The 20,036-nt window shown below is 43.4% G+C and overlaps 1 protein-coding gene across 1 annotated transcript; it reads left to right on the plus strand.

Moving 5' to 3' along the window:
• The first annotated feature begins 10,599 nt into the window (after window positions 1-10,599).
• On the plus strand, window positions 10,600-18,717 carry rnf168 (ring finger protein 168). Its single transcript, XM_021587263.3, has 7 exons — window positions 10,600-10,699; window positions 11,113-11,553; window positions 11,776-11,846; window positions 12,051-12,221; window positions 16,577-16,668; window positions 17,034-17,109; window positions 17,514-18,717. The coding sequence occupies exons 2-7, from the start codon at window positions 11,214-11,216 to the stop codon at window positions 18,288-18,290; spliced, it is 1,527 nt and encodes a 508-aa protein (XP_021442938.2). The 5' UTR covers window positions 10,600-10,699; window positions 11,113-11,213; the 3' UTR covers window positions 18,291-18,717.
• The last annotated feature ends 1,319 nt before the right edge of the window (window positions 18,718-20,036 follow it).

Raw genomic sequence — 20,036 nt, forward strand, 5'->3', positions numbered from 1 at the left:
AATGGGGAAAATGGCTACCTAAATATGATCCCCAATCAGAGACAATGATAAACAGCTGTCTCTGATTGGGAACCATATAAGGCCAACATAGACATACAAAAACCCTAGATGACAAAAACCCTAGACATACAACAACTAGAGTACCCACCCTAGTCACACCCTGACCGAACCAAAATATATAGAAATACAGAGAATCTAAGGTCAGGGCGTGACACTGACATGTAATCCTAGTAAAAAAAAATCCCTGTCTTAGGTCAGTTAGGATCACAACTTTATTTTAAGAATGTGAAATGTCAGAATAATATTAGAGAGAATTATTTATTTCAGCTTTTATTTCTTTCATCACATTCCCAGTGGGACATAAGTATTCATACACTCAATTAGTATTTGGTAGCATTGCCTTTAAATTATTTAACTTGGGTCAAACGTTTCGGGTTGCCTTCCACAAGCTTCCCACAATAAGTTGGGTAAATTTTGGCCCATTCTTCCTGACAGAGAAGGTTTAACTGAGTCAGGCTTTTAGGCCTCCTTGCTCGCACAACGTTTTTCAGTTCTGCCCATACATTTTCTATAGGATTAAGGTCAGGGCTTTGTGATTGCCACTCCAATACCTTGAGTTTGTTGTCCTTAAGCCATTTTGCCACAACTTGGGAAGTATGCTTGGGGTCATTGTCCATTTGGAAGACCCATTTGCGACCAAGCTTTAACTGATGTCTTGAGATGTTGCTTCAATATATGCACATCATTTTCGACCCTCATGATGCCATCTATTTTGTGAAGTGCACCAGTCCCTCCTGCAGCAAAGCACCGGCACAACATGATGCTGCCACCCCCGTGCTTCACGGTTGGGATGGTGTTCTTCGGCTTGCAAGCATCCCCTTTCTCCTCCAAACATAACAATGATCATTATGGCCAAACAGTTCTATTTTTGTTTCATCAGACCAGAGGACATTTCTCCAAAAAGTACGATATTTGACCCCATGTGCAGTTGCAAACTATAGTCTGGCTTTTTATGGTGATTTTGGAGCAGTGGCTTCTTCCTTGCTAAGTAGCCTTTCAGGTTATATTGATATAGGACTCAGTTTACTGTGGATATAGATACTTTTGTACCTGTTTCCTCCAGCATTTTCACAAGGTCCTTTATTCTGGGATTGATTTGCACTTTTCGCACTAAAGTACGTTCATCTCTAGGAGACAGAACGCGTCTCCTTCCTGAGTGGTATGATGGCTCCGTGGTCCCGTGGTGTTTATACTTGCATACTATTATTTGTACAGATGAACATGGTACCTTCAGGCGTTTGGATATTCCTCCCAAGGATGAACCAGACTTGTGGAGGTCTACAATCATTTTTCTGATATCTTGGCTGATTTCTTTTGATTTTCCCATGATGTCAAGCAAAGAGGCACTGAGTTTGAAGGTAGTCATTGAAATACATCCACAGGTACACCTCCAAATGACTCAAATGATGTCAATTAGCCTATCAGAAGCTTCTAAAGCCATGACACAATTTTCTGGAATTTTCCAAGCTGTTTAAAGGCACAGTCAACTAGTGTATGTAAACTTCTGATCCACTGGAATTGTGAAAGAGTGAATTATAAGTGAAATAATCTGTCTGTAAACAATTGTTGGAAAAATTACTTGTGTATTCATAGTTTGTTAACAAGAAATTTGTGGAGTGGTTGAAAAACGAGTTTTAATGACTCCAACCTAAGTGTATGTAAACTTCCGCCTGCAACTGTACATAAGTATTTAGACACTTTACTCAGTACAATGTTGAAGCACCTTTGGCAGTGGTTACTGCCTCGAGTCTTCTTGGGTATGCTACAAGATTGGAACACCTGTATTTGGAGAGTTTCTCCCATAATTCTCTGCAGATCCTTTCAAGCTCTGTCATGTTGGATGGGGAGCATTGCAGCACAGCTTTTTTCAGGTCTCTCCAGAGATGTTTGATCAGGTTCAAGTCTGGGCTATGCCTGGGCCACCCAAGGACATTCAGAGACTTGTCCTGAAGCCACTTCTGCATTGTCTTGACTATGTGCTTAGGGTCGTTGTCCTGTTGGATGGTGAACATTCGCCCCAATTTGAGGTCCTGAGCGCTCTGGAACAGGTTTTCATCAAAGATCTCTCTGTACTTTGCTTCGTTCATCTTTCCCTCGATCCTGACTAGTCTCCCAGTCCCTGCCTCTGAAAAACATCCCCATAGCATGATGCTGCCACCACCATGCTTCTTCGAAGGGATTGTGCCAGGTATCCTCCAGACGTGTGACGTTTGGCATTCAGGCCAAAGAGCTCAACCTTGGTTTCATCAGACCAGAGAATATTGTTTCTCATGGTCTGAGAGTCCTTTAGGTGCCCTTTTGGCAAATTCCAAGCAGGCTGTCATGTGCCTTTTACTGAGGAGTGGCTTCTGTCTGGCCACTCTACCATAAAGGCCTGATTGTTGGAATGCTGCAGAGATGGTTGTCTTATACTTAGCTCTAAGTATAAGCTAGTGCAAGTAAACTGTGATGAGCTAGGCCTATTCGTTAAGCAAATTCTAAATGGACAGCGACGTAAATTAAGATATCAGTTCAGATAAATTCAGCAAGTTGTTGAGGCCTTATCTTTACTTTAAGTCACCACAGAGATAGAGAGAGAGATCCAGACTCAGCAGTTAGCCTACCATTTTAAGTATTTTATTAGGCCTATGTGGTCTAAAAAGGAAGGACAATACCATCACGAGTGTCTACTATTATAGACAATATAAAGACAAACTGATAGAGCATTGCACAAACAAAACAACCCTCACAATATGAACTGGATTTACATGGGATTTTACTGAACTTTTTGTTGAACAATAAAAAATAAAAAATTGGAATAGACTGTCACTGGCAAACACTGTTGCGAGGAGGGGATACTATAATATAATGTTGTTGAGTCTGTAACTTACCACCCTCCTCGTGGAGAAAAGCACCAGAGCTAACTATAACACAAATTAAGATTTATTTTTAATGCATAATTCTAACATTAAGATACTAATGAGATATACCTATAGAATAGCAATATAACAATGCAGATGTACAAACTATGGCATATATGACGAGAAGCGGTTAAGAGGCAGGCCGTAATTTGGATTAAGACATGAGCAAGCAGAGACAGATGTAGACAATATGTTGCCTATTTGTTCAGCACTTTTGAAATGGACAGCAACATAATTCAGAACTTGGGCCATTCTTACAGTATTCTCCCTGTACACCAAGTCAGAACAGTAGGTCAAATAACGTGGGCACATAAGCAGCCAATGAAAGCTCTTACAATATTCAATGATGACATTTATCTAACACAGACTACATGTGCACTACCAAGCCAGAACAATAGGCTATATGCCTATTCGTTCAGCACTATTGAAATGGACAGCGACATAATTAAGAACATGGGCCATTCTTACAATATTCTCCCTGTACACCAAGTCCGTACAGTAGGCTAATGAGCAGACAGGGACAAATGAGCAGACAATGAATGCTCTTACAATGGGGGCAGGTAAGCAGGCAGTGAAAGATGTTACAATATTTGATTATTACATTTCTCTAAAACTGTCTATAGGCTAGATGTGCACAACCATGTCCGAACAGTAGTCTAAATGCCTATTGGTTCAGCACTTTTGAAATGGACAGCGACCTAATTCAGAATATGTGCCATTCTTATAGTATTCTCCCTCTACACCAAGTTCAAACAGTAGGTTAAATTCTAAGGGGGGAAAGGGACCACATTTTTAAGGTGAGGCATATATGCTACTAACTGCTTACTACACAACATACACTTAGTCTTACTTTCTTAGCTACAGTATATCTCCCTGGCATATTACATCACTTATGCAGCAGCATACTAGACATATTTATGAACTCAACATTGTTGTGTTGTGCTCACTTGAACAGGAAGTTGGCACGGCGGTCCTTCTTGTGGGCAAACTTCTCATTTACTTTGTCATCAAAGTCTGGCATTCTCTGGATGAAGTCATGCTGGATTGACAGCGGGGCCAATGCATTTAACCTTTTCTGGTCCATGGAGTTGGGTATAAAGGTTTTTATCCTTTTAATTAAGGGTGGGAAAGTTTCTCTCTGACTTGGCGGTTGTCATTGGAGGGGGGGATGATGATTTTGAGAAGAGAGACCATCTCAGACAAGACCTCCTGCAGGTTGTTCCCGTAGAGTGATTTCAATAAAGAAAGTGTTTTCTTTCCTGTGTGCAGCTCAAAATGCCTGTGGACAGTGAACTTTTCCTGGTTGCCCACAGGCCATAGCTGGGAAGTGAAGTTCTGAGGTCGGAATGGAATCCTTCAGTAGTGTTTGGACACCACCACGTACATTACAACTGCCCTGTCATAGGTTTGTGCAACCAGCTTCTCCTTGACATTCAGTGGCGCTAGGACTTGTCGGAGAGGCCAACACTGTCACGTGTGCTCCCTCTCCGGCCTCTAGGTCACCAGGCTGCACACCTGTCACCAGCGTTATAATGACACTCTCCTGGACTCCATCACCTCCTTGTTTACCTGCCCTTTACATGTCACTCCCTTTGGTTTCTTCCCCAGTCCTCATTGTTCCTGTTTCATGTCGGTGCGCTGTTTGTGTTTCTTGTTTTGTTCATTTATTTATTACATTTATTCACTCCCTGAACTTGCTTCCCAACTCTACTCATTACAGAATGACGACTCAACAAAGGGAAGCATTGGGGAGTGTTTTTTTGTTGTTGTTTGTTTTTGTGTTGGGGGTGATGTCGGTCTGGAGCTACCAGGAGGCCTCAGCCGGTTTGTAGGCTCCCATGCCTCAGCATGTTCGTTAGGCTCATCTGTGATTTACAGGAGACATCAGTGGTCTCGTCTGCCTGTACAGATGCAAAAGGAGTCTCAGAAAGATCCTTAGTTATAGCTTCTCTGTACACTTCATACATGCAAAACAAATTTTTGGATTGTATCGTGATTGGTGTACCCTTAAATTGGTTGGTCGTCATAATGCCTTTGTAGCCTTTAATCTCCTTCAAGCATGGTCTCAAAAATACATCTGAAAATGCCTGGGTTCAGGGAGTCGGCCGACTCGTCATGGCCCCGCAGTGCTGTCTCACAATTGCTAAACAATTTAATGCATGCTATAATTCTGGCAAGTGCGTACCTATTCTCTTCCGTTTGTTGGTTGTGAAGGTCAATGGCTCATCTATATGCGATGTCTAGCTGAGCCACAACGTTTAATTTCCCCAGTTATCCCAGTTTGACAGCGTTGTCTATATGTGATGCACAATTCTCATGTTTTGAGACCCTTTCAGACAGATGTTTTAAATCCTTAAACCCAGACTTGGACCACACCGTCTCCACTGAATAGCAGGCAGGGGAAACAAAATAGTGATTGCTTTGCTATGCTAGCAATGCTCCCTTCCAAACCCCTCATTGTTGAATTTGCAATTTCCAACTTGTTGTGTAATGTTTATGTCCAATGGCCGATGAGCACCGAGAGGTTTTATCTCTAATTTCTCTTCATATGACAAGGACTGAAAAGGATTTGCCAGTAGATTGTCGACTTGATTCATGATGATGACTTCCAGCTAGCTGGCTAAGATTTTTGAAAGTGTGACGTTGACATGATGAGTCCAACCAAAGCCCCTGTAGATATGTGATTTGACATCATTTTATCGGTGGCCAATGACCTTGAGGCTTCTTGGAGGGCACTTCTAATGTAACTCTATGCCAGCACCCAAGGGGCTTGAATTTTCGAGCTCTCTCCATAGATTTTACGGTAACGTAGTGTCCCCATGAGTGACAGAACACTAGAGAACATTACCAACCCTTACACTCCGTATTTTCCGCTGGCTGCCCCAACACCACGGAAAGCACTAAACTAGGCTGAAACAGCTGAATGTTGGCGGTGCCCTACCAAAGAAAGCAAAAAAAATTACCATGTTTGTTTGCAGCTTTATTAACTCAATATTTTTTTTTTGTACATTGTTTGCTAACTGATATGTGACACCTTCCCTGAATGACACGTCAATCCGTAATCGTGTCGTGGAGGATCGTTTCAAAATATAACACTTACAAGAACTTGTGAATTCAATATAGGCTTTTAATACAAACATATCAGAAGCCTAGATGGTCCGCAGAACACACACTTTCCCAGAGCACTGGCTCTGTATTTATACACATACAACATATGAGTCCATCCCACATGCAAATTAAGTTACTTCCCTCAGTCCATCTGCCACCATTATCTTTCAATCTGTGCTTCCTATTTGTTCACGCCCAATAACGCCCATATCTGCTTTCAGTTAAGTTATAATGGTGACAGGACCTCTTCATGTCCCAAAAATAATACATGCCCATCTTATCCTATGGGCCCCTTATGTTTAGCTTGGTGTGTTCTTTGGTATGTCTGTCCTTATTAGGACTAGTAGACTATGTGTCTCTTCTCTTCATGTCCTAAAAATCTATGCCCTGTCTATAGTCCATCAGTTGGTCATTTGGCTGACCCCCTCCTTTGTGTGTCCCTCTGACCTCGGAATGTCCAGCTGTCCTATGCACTCATGGCCTTGCTTTGGTTTCTTGTCCTATACAATAGACAATGCATTTTACCCTAAACATTTATGCATTTTATGGCTTTGGCCATTACGTCAGTGTTATTTCTTGGTTTCCTGTTTTTACCAGAATGACAAATGCACTCTAGGTGTGTTCTCTTCCTCTTGTGGTCTAATGTATACCTGTCTTTGCTCAATAGTGTCATATCTGTCTCTATATGTAACAATAACTACAACAGTCGCAGCCACAATGGCTAACCGTGTCACGGGCCTTCCATGTTGCTCACTTTCAGTCTCACTGGTTATCTGCCTATTACTGATGTTGAAAATTAATAAGGCGTATTACACTCATAAGAAATTGTATTCAGGAGGTTGGCAAACATATCTAGCAATGAATGCAGAGAGATATTTAGGCTATCATGTGGTTTTAAGAACTTGAAGCATCTCTAAATTATATTTAACAGGATTAAATATCTCTCCGGGAAGCAGAAGGGTGGAGGGGTGTGTTTCATGACTCATGGTGTAATTCTAGGACACATACAGGAACTCAAGTCCTTTTGTTCACCCGACCTAGAATACCTAACAAGCAAATGCCGACCATATTATCTCCCATGAGAATTCTCCTCCGTCATTGCCACGGACGTTTACATCCCCCCCCTCAAGCCAATAACACGACGGACCTCAAAGAACTACACTGGACTTTATGCAAACTGGAAACCACATATCCTGAGGCTGCATTGTAGCTGGTGATTGAACAAAGCAAATTTGAGGACTAGGCTAGGCTGCCAAAACGCCAAGACCAACGTCTTGCTTCCAGACATTCTTCGCACGCTTTGAGGATAACACAGTGCCACCGACACAGCCCGCTACCAAGAACTGTGGGCTCTCATTCTCCGTGGCTGACGTGAGTAAAACTTTTAAACGTGTTAACCCTCACAAGGCTGCTGGCCCAGACGGCATCCCTAGCCACATCCTCAGAGCATGCACAGACCAGCTGTCTGGTATGTTTACAGGCATATTCAATATCTCCCTATCCCAGTCTGCTGTCCACACATGCTTCAAGATGGACACCATTGTTCCTGTACCCAAGAAGGCAAAGGTAACTGAACTTAATGACTATCACCCCGTAGCACTCACCTCTGTCATCGTGAAGTGCTTTGAGAGACTAGTCAAGGATCATATCACCTCTACCTTACCTGCCACCCTAGGCCCACTTCAATTTGCTTACCGCCCCAAAAGATCCAGACAATGCAATCGCCATCACACTGCACACTGCCCTATCCCCTCTGGACAAGAGGAATACCTATGTAGGATGTTGTTTATTGACTATAGCTCATCATTCAACACCATAGTACCCTCCAAGCTCATCATTATGCTCGAGGCCCTGGGTCGGAACCACGCCCTGTGCAACTGGGTCCTGGACTTCCTGACAGGCCGCCCCCAGGTGGTCAAGGAAGGAAACATCACCTCTACTCCGCTGATCCTCAACACTGGGGCCCCACAATGGTGCATGCTCAACCCCCTCCTGTACTCCTTGTTCATACATGACTGCATGGCCATGCACGCCTCCAACTCAATCATCAAGTTTGCAGGCAACACAACAGTAGTAGGCTTGATTACCAACGATGATGAGACAGCCTACAGGGAGGAGATGAGGGCTCTGGGAGTGTGGTGCCTGGAAAACAACCTCTCACTCAACAAAACAAAGGAGATGATCATAGACTTCAGGAAACAGGGGGGTACACCCTCCACCATCTATATAAACGGGACTGCAGTGGAGAAGGTGGAAAGTTCCTTAGTGTACACATCACTGATAAACTGAAATGGACCACCCATACAGAAGGCGCAACAGAGCCTCTTCCACCTCAGTAGGCTAAAGACATTTTTACATATGCACAATTGAAAGCATCCTGTCGGGCTGTATCACCGCCTGGTACGGCAACTGTACCGCACGCAGGCGTAAGGATCTCCAGAGGGTGGTGCGGTCTGCCCAACGCATTACCGGGGGTAAACTACCCGCCCTCCAGGACGCCTACAGCACCCGATGTCACCGGAAGGCAAAAAGATCAAGGACGTCATCCACCCGAGCCACTGCCTGTTCACCCCGATATCATCCAGAAGGCGAGGTCAGTACAGGTGCATCAAAGCTGGGACCGAAAGACTGAAAACCAGCTTCCATGTCAAGGCCTTCAGACTGTTAAACAGCCATCACTAGCACATTAGAGGCTGCTGCGTATAGGCATAGACAAGAAATCACTGGCAACTTTAATAAATGGAACACAAATCACTTTAATAATGTTTATGTATCAGACATTACTCATCTCATATATGTAAACTGTATGTATATGTAAACAAAAAAAGAAACGTCCTCTCACTCTCAACTGCATTTATTTTCAGCAAACTTAACATGTGTAAATATTTGTATGTACATAACAAGATTCAACAACTAAGACCATAAACTGAACAAGTTCCACAGATGTGACTAACAGAAAAGGAATAATGTGTCCCTGAACAAAGGGGGGGGGGGGGGGGGGGGGGTTAAATCAAAAGTAACAGTCAGTATCTGGCGTGGCCACCAGCTGCATTAAGTACTGCAGTGCATCTCCTCCTCATAGACTGCACCAGATTTGGCAGTTCTTGCTGTGAGATGTTACCCCACTCTTCCACCAAGGCACCTGCAAGTTCCCTGACATTTCTGGAGGGAATGGCACGGCCCTCACCCACCGATTCAACAGGTCCCAGGCGTGCTCAATGGGATTGAGATCCGGGCTCTTCACTGGCCATGGCAGAACACTGACATTCCTGTCTTGCAGGAAATCACGCATAGAACGAGCAGTATGGCTGTTGGCTTTGTCATGCAGGAGGGTCATGTCAGGATGAGCCTGCAGGAAGGGTACCACATGAGGGAGGAGGATGTCTTGCCTGTAACACACAGTGTTGAGATTGCCTGCAATGACAACAAGTTCAGTCTGATGATGCTGTGACACACCGCCCCAGACCATGACGGTCCCTCCACCTTCAAATCAATCCTGCTCCAGAGTACAGGCTTCGGTGTAACGCTCATTCCTTTGACGATAAACGCAAATTCGACCATCACCCCTAGTGAGACCAAACCGCGACTCGTCAGTGAAGAGCACTTTTGCTAGTCCTGTCTGGTCCAGCGGCGGTGGGTTTTGTGCCCATAGTCGACGTTGTTGCCGGTGATGTCTGGTGAGGATCTGCCTTACAACTGGCCTACAAGCCCTCAGTCCAGCCTCTCTCAGCCTATTGCGGACAGTCTGAGCACTGATGGAGGGATTGTGTGTTCCTGGTGTAACTCAGGCAGTTGTTGTTGTCATCCTGTACCTGTCCCTCAGGTGTGATATTCGGATGTACCGATCCTGTGCAGGTGTTGTTACATGTGGTCTGCCACTGCGAGGACGACCAGCTGTCAGTCCTGTCTCCCTGTAGCGCTGTCTTAGGCGTCTCACTGGACTCCGTACTGGACATTGCAATGTATTGCCCTGGCCACATCTGCAGTCCTCATGCCTCCTTGCAGCATGCCTAAGGCACATTCACGCAGATGAGCAGGGACCCTGGGCATCTTTCTTTTGGTGTTTTTCAGAGTCAGTAGAAAGGCCTCTTTAGTGTCCTAAGTTTTCGTAAATGTGACCTTAATTGCCTGCCATCTGTAAGCTGTTAGTGTCTTAACGACCGTTTCCACTGGTGCATGTTCATTAATTATTTATGCATGGGAAACAGTGTTTAAATCCTTTACAATGAAGATCTGTGAAGTTATTTGGATTTTTACGAATTATCTTTGAAAGACAGGGCCATGAACAAGGGATGTTTATTTGTTTGCTGCGTTTACGTTCTACAGACCTCACGGAGTATTCCCTACAATACTTTTACCGGAACAAGTTTTAAAACCCACATTTAATACAAATGTCACTTAAATATGAACAAATATGAATCATCGTTAGACAATTATGTTTCATGTCTCATGAATAGATACAGGTTATTAACACTTTTCTACTATTACGTGGGGGACTTTTATTTAATTTATTTTTTTGAAAATCCGAGACACGGAAGCACTTTTTTAGTGTTGCTGACGACATGCGGATGATTTTCCCGGTATTTCAAGCGCCACACTTATGATTTTCTGGAGCAGCAAACACGACTCTTGTAAGTAGATGTTGTCAATGTACGGACATTTTAAAAGCTATTCATTCGTAAATTCTATCAGAGTTTGTAATATAACTTGTTTTTCGATAGCCAATAATTCTCAACTCCGTTGTTCGTGCTTGAGGTTTAACGTTTGCACTGATACAAAACTGGCTACCCTGGCTTTAGTTCCGAACTTTATTACGTTAACGTTAGTTAGTTGGCTAGCTAGTTAGATCTCTCAATTGTATGAGGTAGTCATTTATATAGCTAAGCTTACCAAACCAGTTAAATGCTTTAGTTGTGGCTTGTCTGGGCATACTCTTCGAGTAACTATATTTTGCTAGCTAGATACCTAGCTACATGTCAGTAAATGATTTTAGCAAGCTAATGTGGCTACTACTTGTTTACTTTTACTGTTCCCCCCCACAAAGAATTAGCCACTGAAACAACACAGGGACCACATTAGCACTGGTGTGCATTTGGACTTGGTACAACTACAGAAGGAGGCATCCACAGAATTATATGCGGAGGGATGCCGCCAGTGTCTGAAATGGAGATGGCCGCGCCAGAGGGGGGAAGCACGGGGGGGTTGACCCGAGCGGACTGCCTCTGCCCTGTGTGCCTGGAGATCTTCCTGGAGCCGGTGACGTTGCCGTGCAGCCACACCTTCTGCAAGCCTTGCTTCTTGGAGACGGTGGACAAGGCCAATCTGTGCTGCCCGCTGTGTCGCAAGCGGGTGTCCACATGGGCACGAATCAATGGCAGGAACAAGACGCTGGTCAATGATGAGCTGTGGCAGCGGGTGCAGGCTGAGTTCCCCATGCAGTGCCAACGCAGGCTCAGTGGACAGGAGGAGGAGGAGGATGGAAACAGTTAAGTGACTGACAGTGTTTTTCATTTAACAATGAGTGACTTCCAAATGGCTTGTGTCTTTTAGTACAGCTGGGTTGGGTATGCTTTGAGGTAATTATGGGTTCACAGAGCACCTTGTAATCAGACAAACCCATTTCTTCTCACTGTTGGGTGGGTTACGTGAGGTCGGTTGACCTGCCAGTTTCTCTGTTTGTTTACCTGCCGTTTCCCTCTGCCTCCAGTATTGGTCCCCGGACCCAAAGTCAGTCTGCCTGGAGAGGTACGGAGAGAGTATGAGGATCAAATCAGCAAGGTGAATTCTCAGGGTACATTATACCTCGGTCCTGAGTTTTTCCTGACCATGTAACGTGACCAGGAACAATTCTGGGCCATAGGTATGGACCTGATCATGGCCTCATGGGAAAACTCTGGCCCCAAGTTATAATGCAAGTTTACATTTTAGTATACTCTTCAGTCACATAGAATACACTTGACATGACCTCTGACCCTTTTCCAGATATTAGAGGAGAAGCGTGCCCTGGAGGAGGCAGAGAGGAAAGCAAGTGAGGAGTACATCCAGTGCCTCCTCGCAGACGAGAAGGAGCGCCTGGAGGAGGAGAGGAGGCGGCAAGAGGAGACGCAGCTGGAGAATGACAACAAGCTGGCCAGACTGCTCAGCCAGGAGCTGGTGCGTTTAATAGTCTGTAATATCAGATTACATACTCAGGTTCTCCCTCATTTGTAGAGCCACACAGACCACTTTTTCATAAGAACATATAGTTTATTGCTGACAAAAAGCAAATAGCAATACTGTATCAATTGATTGGGTCTGTATAGTAGTAGATCAGGTTTACAGGTTGTGAAAGTGCAATGAGTGTTCTAATCTTAGAAGCTTGCATTAGCTTTTCAGGTCGGTGACATGGGCGAAATCCGAAACCAAAAACGGAACAAAATGTCCGAAAAACAGCATAGTTCGAACTTTTGAAATGCATTTTGGTTACAAACCGTATTGGGGGCAACGCAGTACAGTAATATTTTTTTGTGGTAATGATTAATATAACAGTACTGTTCCAATTTGAGTAATAATATGACATTTACTGATCAAAAATAGGTTGTTGTTACTTTTGTTATAATTCCCTTCCTATTAGTTATTTATCCGAATAAATATTTGTGCTGATTAGTATTCCCCCTGTTTGCGCAATATATTTAAAATACATGCGAAGTAGGGGTGCTGAGAGTGCTGCAGCACCCCCTGAAAAAATGGAATAATAAAATATTTGTTAAATAAATAATTTTTAAAATCCCTGAAGTAGTGCACTGGGCCTTTAACTAGTCCTTTATTGGTGGACCGATATAGCCGCTCTAATGTGGGCAATAAACTCAATCTGAATGCATTCAACTGAAATGTGTCTTACGCATTTAGCCCATTCCCCCTAAATCAGAGAGGTGCGGGGCGCTACCTTAATCAACGTTCACCATTAGACCAATGACCGTTTCTTTCCGCAATTTCCTTTTTATTTTATCAACAAATGAGCTCACACTTTATGGAGTCTATGATATTGTGAGGTAATGTAAGACAATCAATCCGAGAGGAAAATTATCAACTTGCGTGTACTGTACAACTTGCTAAAAAATGTATTTGCAAACCTGTAAAATGTCCTCTTGTCTTAAATATATCCTGTTAAGGTAGTTGATTTGCTCTTTTAAAATAAGAAAATACCTTCATACATAAGGCTGTCCCCGACTAAAGAAAATCTTGGTCGACCAAAAGTCGTCTGTTCTTTCTACCGATCAATTGGTTGTAATTTATAATATTTTTCCATATAGACAAACCCTATGTGTTTTAATAAAATAAGCTATATGCATTGAGCTTGTCTAATTCTTTAAACGTACTATTTAAAAAAAAATGTGTTTACCCCAGTTTCTTCCCAATTTCGTGGTATCCAATTGGTAGTTACAGTTTTGTCTCATTGCTGCAACTCCCGTACGGACTCTGGAGTGGCGATGGTCGAGAGCCTTAATGTGTCGTAGGAAACACAGTGCACCTGGCTACCGTGTCAGTGTGCACTGCGCCCGACCCACCACAGGAGTCGCTAGTGCTTGATGGGACAAGGACATCCCTGCAGGCCAAACCCTCCCCTAACCGGACGATGCTGGGCCAATTGTGCGCTGCCCCATGGGGCTCCCAGTCGCGGCCGGATGTGACAGAGCGTTAAACTTACTCTTTGATGAAATAAGACTCGAGGAGGCCAGAGATTTAGATAATCAGAAGAAAAAACCTTAACCTGACGTACCCATTCTCCTGCTCCTGGCTTTTGCAGTTTCTGCCATTACTCTCCAGAAGTTGCCTGTAATAGGCTACATGAGAAGTTTACAACCTCTCATGTGGAATGCCAATTTCTACCAATCTGCGTGCCAGTAATGGCAGTAATGGTTTTCATATGCACATTTTCAGTTTCATAATGTTTTCATATGTCAATCATTGTCATGTGGTTATTCAAAGTTCTATTTATACTAATGATACAAACTTAAAAAGTAACTTCTATTGACAACTATGTAAAAATAGACTATAAGCCAACAAATAAAAAGATTGTGGCCTGCAGGTAGAAAATATCCTGATGTTTTTGCCTATAAATCACATTGGCTCGTCTGCAACGAACTTGAAACATTGTATCAACTTGGGTCCAGGGCCCCAAGCTTGTGCTAGCGAACTTGCAACATTGTATGAAATATTCTGGGCCTTCAGAGTTTCCTGGGACAGACAGCTGTAGCCGGTTTGCACAAGGGATAAGAAACGGTGCTTGACTTAGGCAGGAGCTCACCAGAGACGAGTACCGGCACCTCAAATTGTCTACAGCTTGAGCTTCTGTTCCTCTAGTAGAATATTACCTGAAAAGTAATGTGGAGCACCAGCACCAAAAATGAGAACCGGAACCTATTTCAATCCAAGTCGAGCACTGATAAGAAGTAATCAGGTAGGCCTTTTTTTTAACCTTTCCACTAGATCAGAGTATGACATTTTTTCCTTTCAAGCTGAGTGGTTATCGAAAGGGAGAGCTGGAAATATTTTTCTAATGCATTAAGGAACTATTGTCATTCTCAACAATGTAAAAATATAATTTAATTTGCTTGCTGTTTCAGGTGAAGAAAATATTTACTATGAGAAGCTCCACAGCTCATTAGTGGTGGTGCTTTAAACCAATCAGAAATATTATCAGATGTGTATGCCTACATTATATCCCTACATTTGCACTCAGGCCAAGTACCCTATAAGCCTATATACTCCTATGCGTAATCAGGTACGCGTCCTAACTCAACATTGACGGCAGTGCTCCAACCTAAACACGACTAAATTGATTTGACAAAACACGTAAATGGAATGAAATAAACTTAAACTTATTTCTCAGAAGTCTGCTCTGCAAACAGTGTCCACTCCGACAATGACAACGGTAAGACTGGAATAATGATAATAATAAATGGACTGCATTAACAGAAATGACCATAACCAGACAAACAGATTAGATTAGAAGTTACAGGAATTAACGGTAAATGTACTACTGGTGATGTACAGTACCTGTCAAAAGTTTGGACACACCTACTCATTCAAGGTTTTTTATTTTATTTATGTTTTACTATTTTCTACATTGTAGAATAATAGTGAAGACATCACAACTATGAAATAACACATGGAATCATGTAGTAACCAAAGAAGTGTTAAACAAATCTAAATGTATTTTGGATTCTTCAAAGTAGCACCCCTTTTCCTTGACAGCTTTACACATTTTTGGCATTCTCTCAACCAGCTTCAACTGGAATGCTTTTCCCACAGTCATGTTGGAAAGTCTTGTTGGGAGTTCCCACATATGCTGAGCACTTGTTGGCTGCTTTTCCTTCACTCTGCGGTCCAACTCATCCAAAACCATCTTAAATCGGGTTGAGGTCATGTGATTGTGGAGGCCAGGTTATCTGATGCAGTACTCCATCACTTTCCTTGGTCAAATAGCCCATCAAGCTTGAATTGGCTTTTAGTCTAGGCCTCCGCAATGGATTAGTTCACTGAGATGGGCACGTGTAGTGTATTCAGAAAGTATTCGGACCCCTAGACCTTTTCCACATTTTATGTTACAGCCTTATTCTAAAATTGATTAAGTTCGTTTTTTTCCCTCGGATGGTGCCAGGTTTCCTCCAGAAGTGATGCTTGGCATTCAGGCCAAAGAGTTCAATCTTGGTTTCATCGGCCCAGTGAATCTTGACCTTCTGGAAGGTTCTCCCATCTCCACAGAGGAACTCTGGAGCTCTGTCAGAGTGACCATCGGGTTCTTGGTCACCACCCTGACCCTTCTCCCCCGATTGTCCAGTTTGGCCGAGCGGCCAGCTGTAGGAATAGTCTTGGTGGTTCCATACTTTTTCCATTTTAAGAATGATGGAGGCCACTGTTTTCTTGTGGTCCTTCAATGCTGCAGAAATATTTTGGTACCCTTCGCCAGATCTGTGCCTCGACACAATCCTGTCACGGAGCTCTACGGAAAATTCCTTTGAACTCATGGCTTGGTTTTTGCTCTGACATGAACTGTCAACTGTGGAATCTTTCTATAGACAGGTGTGTGTGCCTTTCCAAATCATGTCCAATCAATTGAATATACCACAGGTGGACTCCAATCAAGTTGTAGAAACATCTCAAGGATGATCAATGGAAACAGGATGCACCTGAGCTCAATTTCAAGTCTCATAGCAAAGGATCTGAATACTTATGTAACTACTGTATTTCTGTTTTTGCAAAACCTGTTTTCACTATGTCATTATGGGTTATTGTGTAGGTTGGTGAGGATTTTTAAAAATTGAATCCATCTTAGAATAAGGTTGTAACGTAACAAAATGTGGAAAAGGGGAAGGGGTCTGAATACTTTCCAAATGCACTGTACATCTCGGTCAACAGCCTATTGACAAACAATCGACTAGTTGACTAATTGGAGTCAGCCCTAGAGGCGCTATTTATTGGGAATGAATCACTGTTATCAGACCCTTTTTTTCTGTTCTCTTCAGAATCCAAGACCTGAGTCACAGAACATCACGTGGACTAACGACATCACCCCAGCAAAGAAGAAGCGGAACACCAACGCTGGAGATATAGAGAAGTGAGTCCCCTTACGTAATCAGACTTACGCTGTGTTCCGATTCTCTCTTCTCCCAGAAGTGTGCACTCTTTCCCTCGTGTTTAAAAATATTGGTGGTGTAAGGAAAATGGTTGGAGCTCCTACCCATCTAATGCTTGTAAATCCATAAGTAGGAGTGAACAAGTGCACACTTCTGAGAGCAGAATAGAGAATCAAAATGCAAACAAAAATAGGAACCTTGGAAGGTGTGCTGATGGCACAAATAGGCAGATAAATAACTTCTTTGTGATATGTGGTTCTACTACCTTTACAGTTTGTTGCTCTGGATAAGTGACTTCATTAAATATATTACATGGGAGTGTTCTGACAATTTATTTTCTTTCCAGGTTCTTGTCCCCAATTCCACAAAGACACAACAGCAACTCAGAGACTAGTCCCACCTCCAGCTTTATGGCTAACAAGGTGGGTCTCTGTCACTCTCCAAAATGCTCGTGCAATCAGAATTTACTAAAAAAAAACATGCTCTTCTCTGTGAATCCACATACACCTAGCATGTGACTGATAAACATTATGTACCGAAAGACCCTACAGGCTTTTGCCTTTGGCCTTGCTCTTGAGCCAAAAGGGATCCCATAAATGGACATATTTCCCAGATATTACCTAACTTGACTGAGGGGCATACCCCTCCCCACACCCAGGAGAACAAAAGCAAATATTGTTTGCCTAAAATTATGGGTATTTATGGTTTTATGGTGGGGGGAAATTCCATATCTCAGCTAACACTTGATGCAAAATGTAACAAACAGTTAGCAACTACACTTTAATATTAATCTTTAACTTCTGTTTACTTTTGTGCCCGATTGAAGGAGAACATCTTGCACTCAGAGAGTAAGCCTTGGTCTTCCAAAGAGCCAGCAGAGCAAACAATGCCCTTGCTAGAATTCTACCCGGAGAGCTACCGCATGCCGTGTGAGGCCTCAACGTCATCAGAGCGCATGGCGTACCATCTGACCGTCCCCTCAGGAAATTCACTGGCATGCACACCCCTCCACGGCACCCCGAAGAGAGGCGTGACCTCGGCAAAGAGGAAGAGCTGTGACATTGAGGGGCCAAACGAAGGGAAAGCAGACGTCGTGGTCAGTAAGCTGCTCTGTCCTTCATCCTCGTCATCTCGCCATGCTGCAGATAGAGGAGAGGTGGCCCTAGTCGACCTAGGGGAGAAGGCCCTGCTGCTCCAGGAGCTGGCCCAGAGAGAGAAGGTGCTCTTCAGCCGCATGCAACAGGAGCAGGAGGACCGGCAGCTGGCTTTCCAGCTGCAGAGGCAGTTGGACCGCGAGGAGGCCGTCCGCGTAGTAGACCGCAGCAAGGGCTCCAGCGACCAGTACCAGCTCCGCCAGAAACCTGACTCCAGCTCCAGGCCAGAGGGTAGTGGTCGAAGCAGGGCCAGCAGGGGGCGCTCACATACCTCCACTGAGAACAGGAACACAGTGGAGAGGAGGCAGCTGTCTGGGCCCTCATCTACCACCAATAAGGGGGAAAGGAGCTCCACCATCTCCAGCGCTGCTGCCTCAACCTCCAAGCCACTGAAGAAGAGCAGTAAGCAGGCCACCCTTACAGAGATGTTCCCCAGTCTGGGCAGCTGAATCTTGGGTGTTTGGAGCATTTGCATTGGCACTGCTCATCACCTCTTGTTAACTGGTCTCGCCGTATCGCCTAGAGGGCTCAGATGGTCAGGATTTAAGAAAGTTTTGTCTGAGCCTTTATGAGCTTATACCTTGGGGAGAAGAGGGTAGATATTGCTTGGACATTGACCGTCTGGGATTTCACTCTGGTTTGAATGCATTTCAAGGTCTTTGACAGCTTGGGGGCTCACTGGAAATGGCAGACTGGCTCGATCGACATTGTTTTGATAGTAGGTTAATTTTACTCATTGTTTTCTCTAGAGATTCATATAAGTGATTACTTAAGAACAAAATAAAACATTTTTGAAAGGTATGTCTTGTCCTGTGGCATGCATTCATCAGGCTTCCCTAAATATTTGACCAATAAAATAAATTTATATATATAAAATGTCTCTTTCGTCTGTGTTTTCATAATTTTCAGTCAATTCGCAAGTGGCTGAATCTCACCGGAGAAATCATCCGCGCCCCTCTGTCTCAATGTGTATCTGATGCTGTCTGGAACTAAACAGTATGACTTGTTGCTGCTGTAGCAATTTATTGATTGATGCCAGCAAGTATTTGGCTTCAATTGATATACTAATTATAAAAGAAGCAGCCAATCATCGTTGAGCTGAGCTCAACTGTGGGTTGTCCTGGCTGTGCGGGAAAAGGCCTGTTTTGATTTGTGTTCACGCCAATCATTGTGAGACAAAGTGCTCCTGTTGCAATGGATGCTGCTGAGGGGAGGATAGCTCATAATAATGGCTGGGCAGGAACAAATGGAATGGCATCAATCACATGGAAACCAGATACCATTCAACCTATTCCACTCCTGCCATTGCCACGAGTATGTCCTCCCAAATTAAGCTGCCATCAATCTCCTGTTGTCTTTGTGCTGATTTGCGGTGACTCTGGTTCTAAATTAGTAGTTGTTTAGTAAACTGTCAAACATTAACTTGCTTGACCATGCTGCAGGTCGTATAGCTGTTGCGTAATATTTACTTTGTGGACTTAACTGGACAGATGTTGCTCTCTGGTTTTGTGGTGAAACAAACTTAAGAGTATATGTAGTTGAATTTATTCTGCCACTGTGACTGTCTTTTTGTTGTCACAGTCTTTTTGTTGTCACGGCCTTATTGTACATCAGTGGCATATGAACAAATGGGTTATAGAGCAACAGGTTGTAATGGCTTTTTATTGCCTTAGCCTCCCCAGTGATTTCGCTCACACACCGCTACTGCTGGTTTCTTCAATGTGCAATGTTATTGGGGAATTGAAGTGGTATTTGAGTCTGTTGCCAATACTCTAAACCAGAGTTGTCATAAACATTCCATGGAGAGCCTAGTGTCTACTGGTTTTTGTTTTGTCCAGGTGAGGGGAGCTCCTTACTAATTAGTAGGGGTGTAGTTGGACAAGTAGTTGGACAAAATAAGCATCGTATCGGACATAGGACATTTTCTAGATACGATTATGATCCAAGTATTTTTTTTTGTCATTGTTTAAAACATTATTTTCAGGTGCCAGCAAGCATCTTTCTCATGTCAGTCCGTTCCTAAACCATACTGTGCTGCAGGGTTACCCAACTGGTGGCCCCTGGTTTTATTTGCCCCCCCCCCCCCCCAAGTTTTCTGAATTATAAAATAAATAGTTTATTTTATTGTTGGACATAAGACTAAGAACACCCGGAAATCAGCTCCAAATGATTTTTATTTTGGAAATGTGTTTCCA

The sequence above is a fragment of the Oncorhynchus mykiss genome, chromosome 27, assembly GCF_057628025.1.
Source record: "Oncorhynchus mykiss isolate SJ-2025 chromosome 27, ASM5762802v1, whole genome shotgun sequence".
NCBI lineage: Eukaryota > Metazoa > Chordata > Actinopteri > Salmoniformes > Salmonidae > Oncorhynchus > Oncorhynchus mykiss.

Excerpts from the sequence above, each read along its gene's own strand:
- rnf168 (XM_021587263.3), top strand. The coding sequence starts at position 11,214 with ATGCCGCCAGTGTCTGAAATGGAGATGGCCGCGCCAGAGGGGGGAAGC. Across the intron at positions 11,847-12,050 it reads ATGAGGATCAAATCAGCAAG|ATATTAGAGGAGAAGCGTGC; the intron begins GTGAATTCTCAG and ends ACCCTTTTCCAG. Across the intron at positions 12,222-16,576 it reads GACTGCTCAGCCAGGAGCTG|AATCCAAGACCTGAGTCACA; the intron begins GTGCGTTTAATA and ends TGTTCTCTTCAG.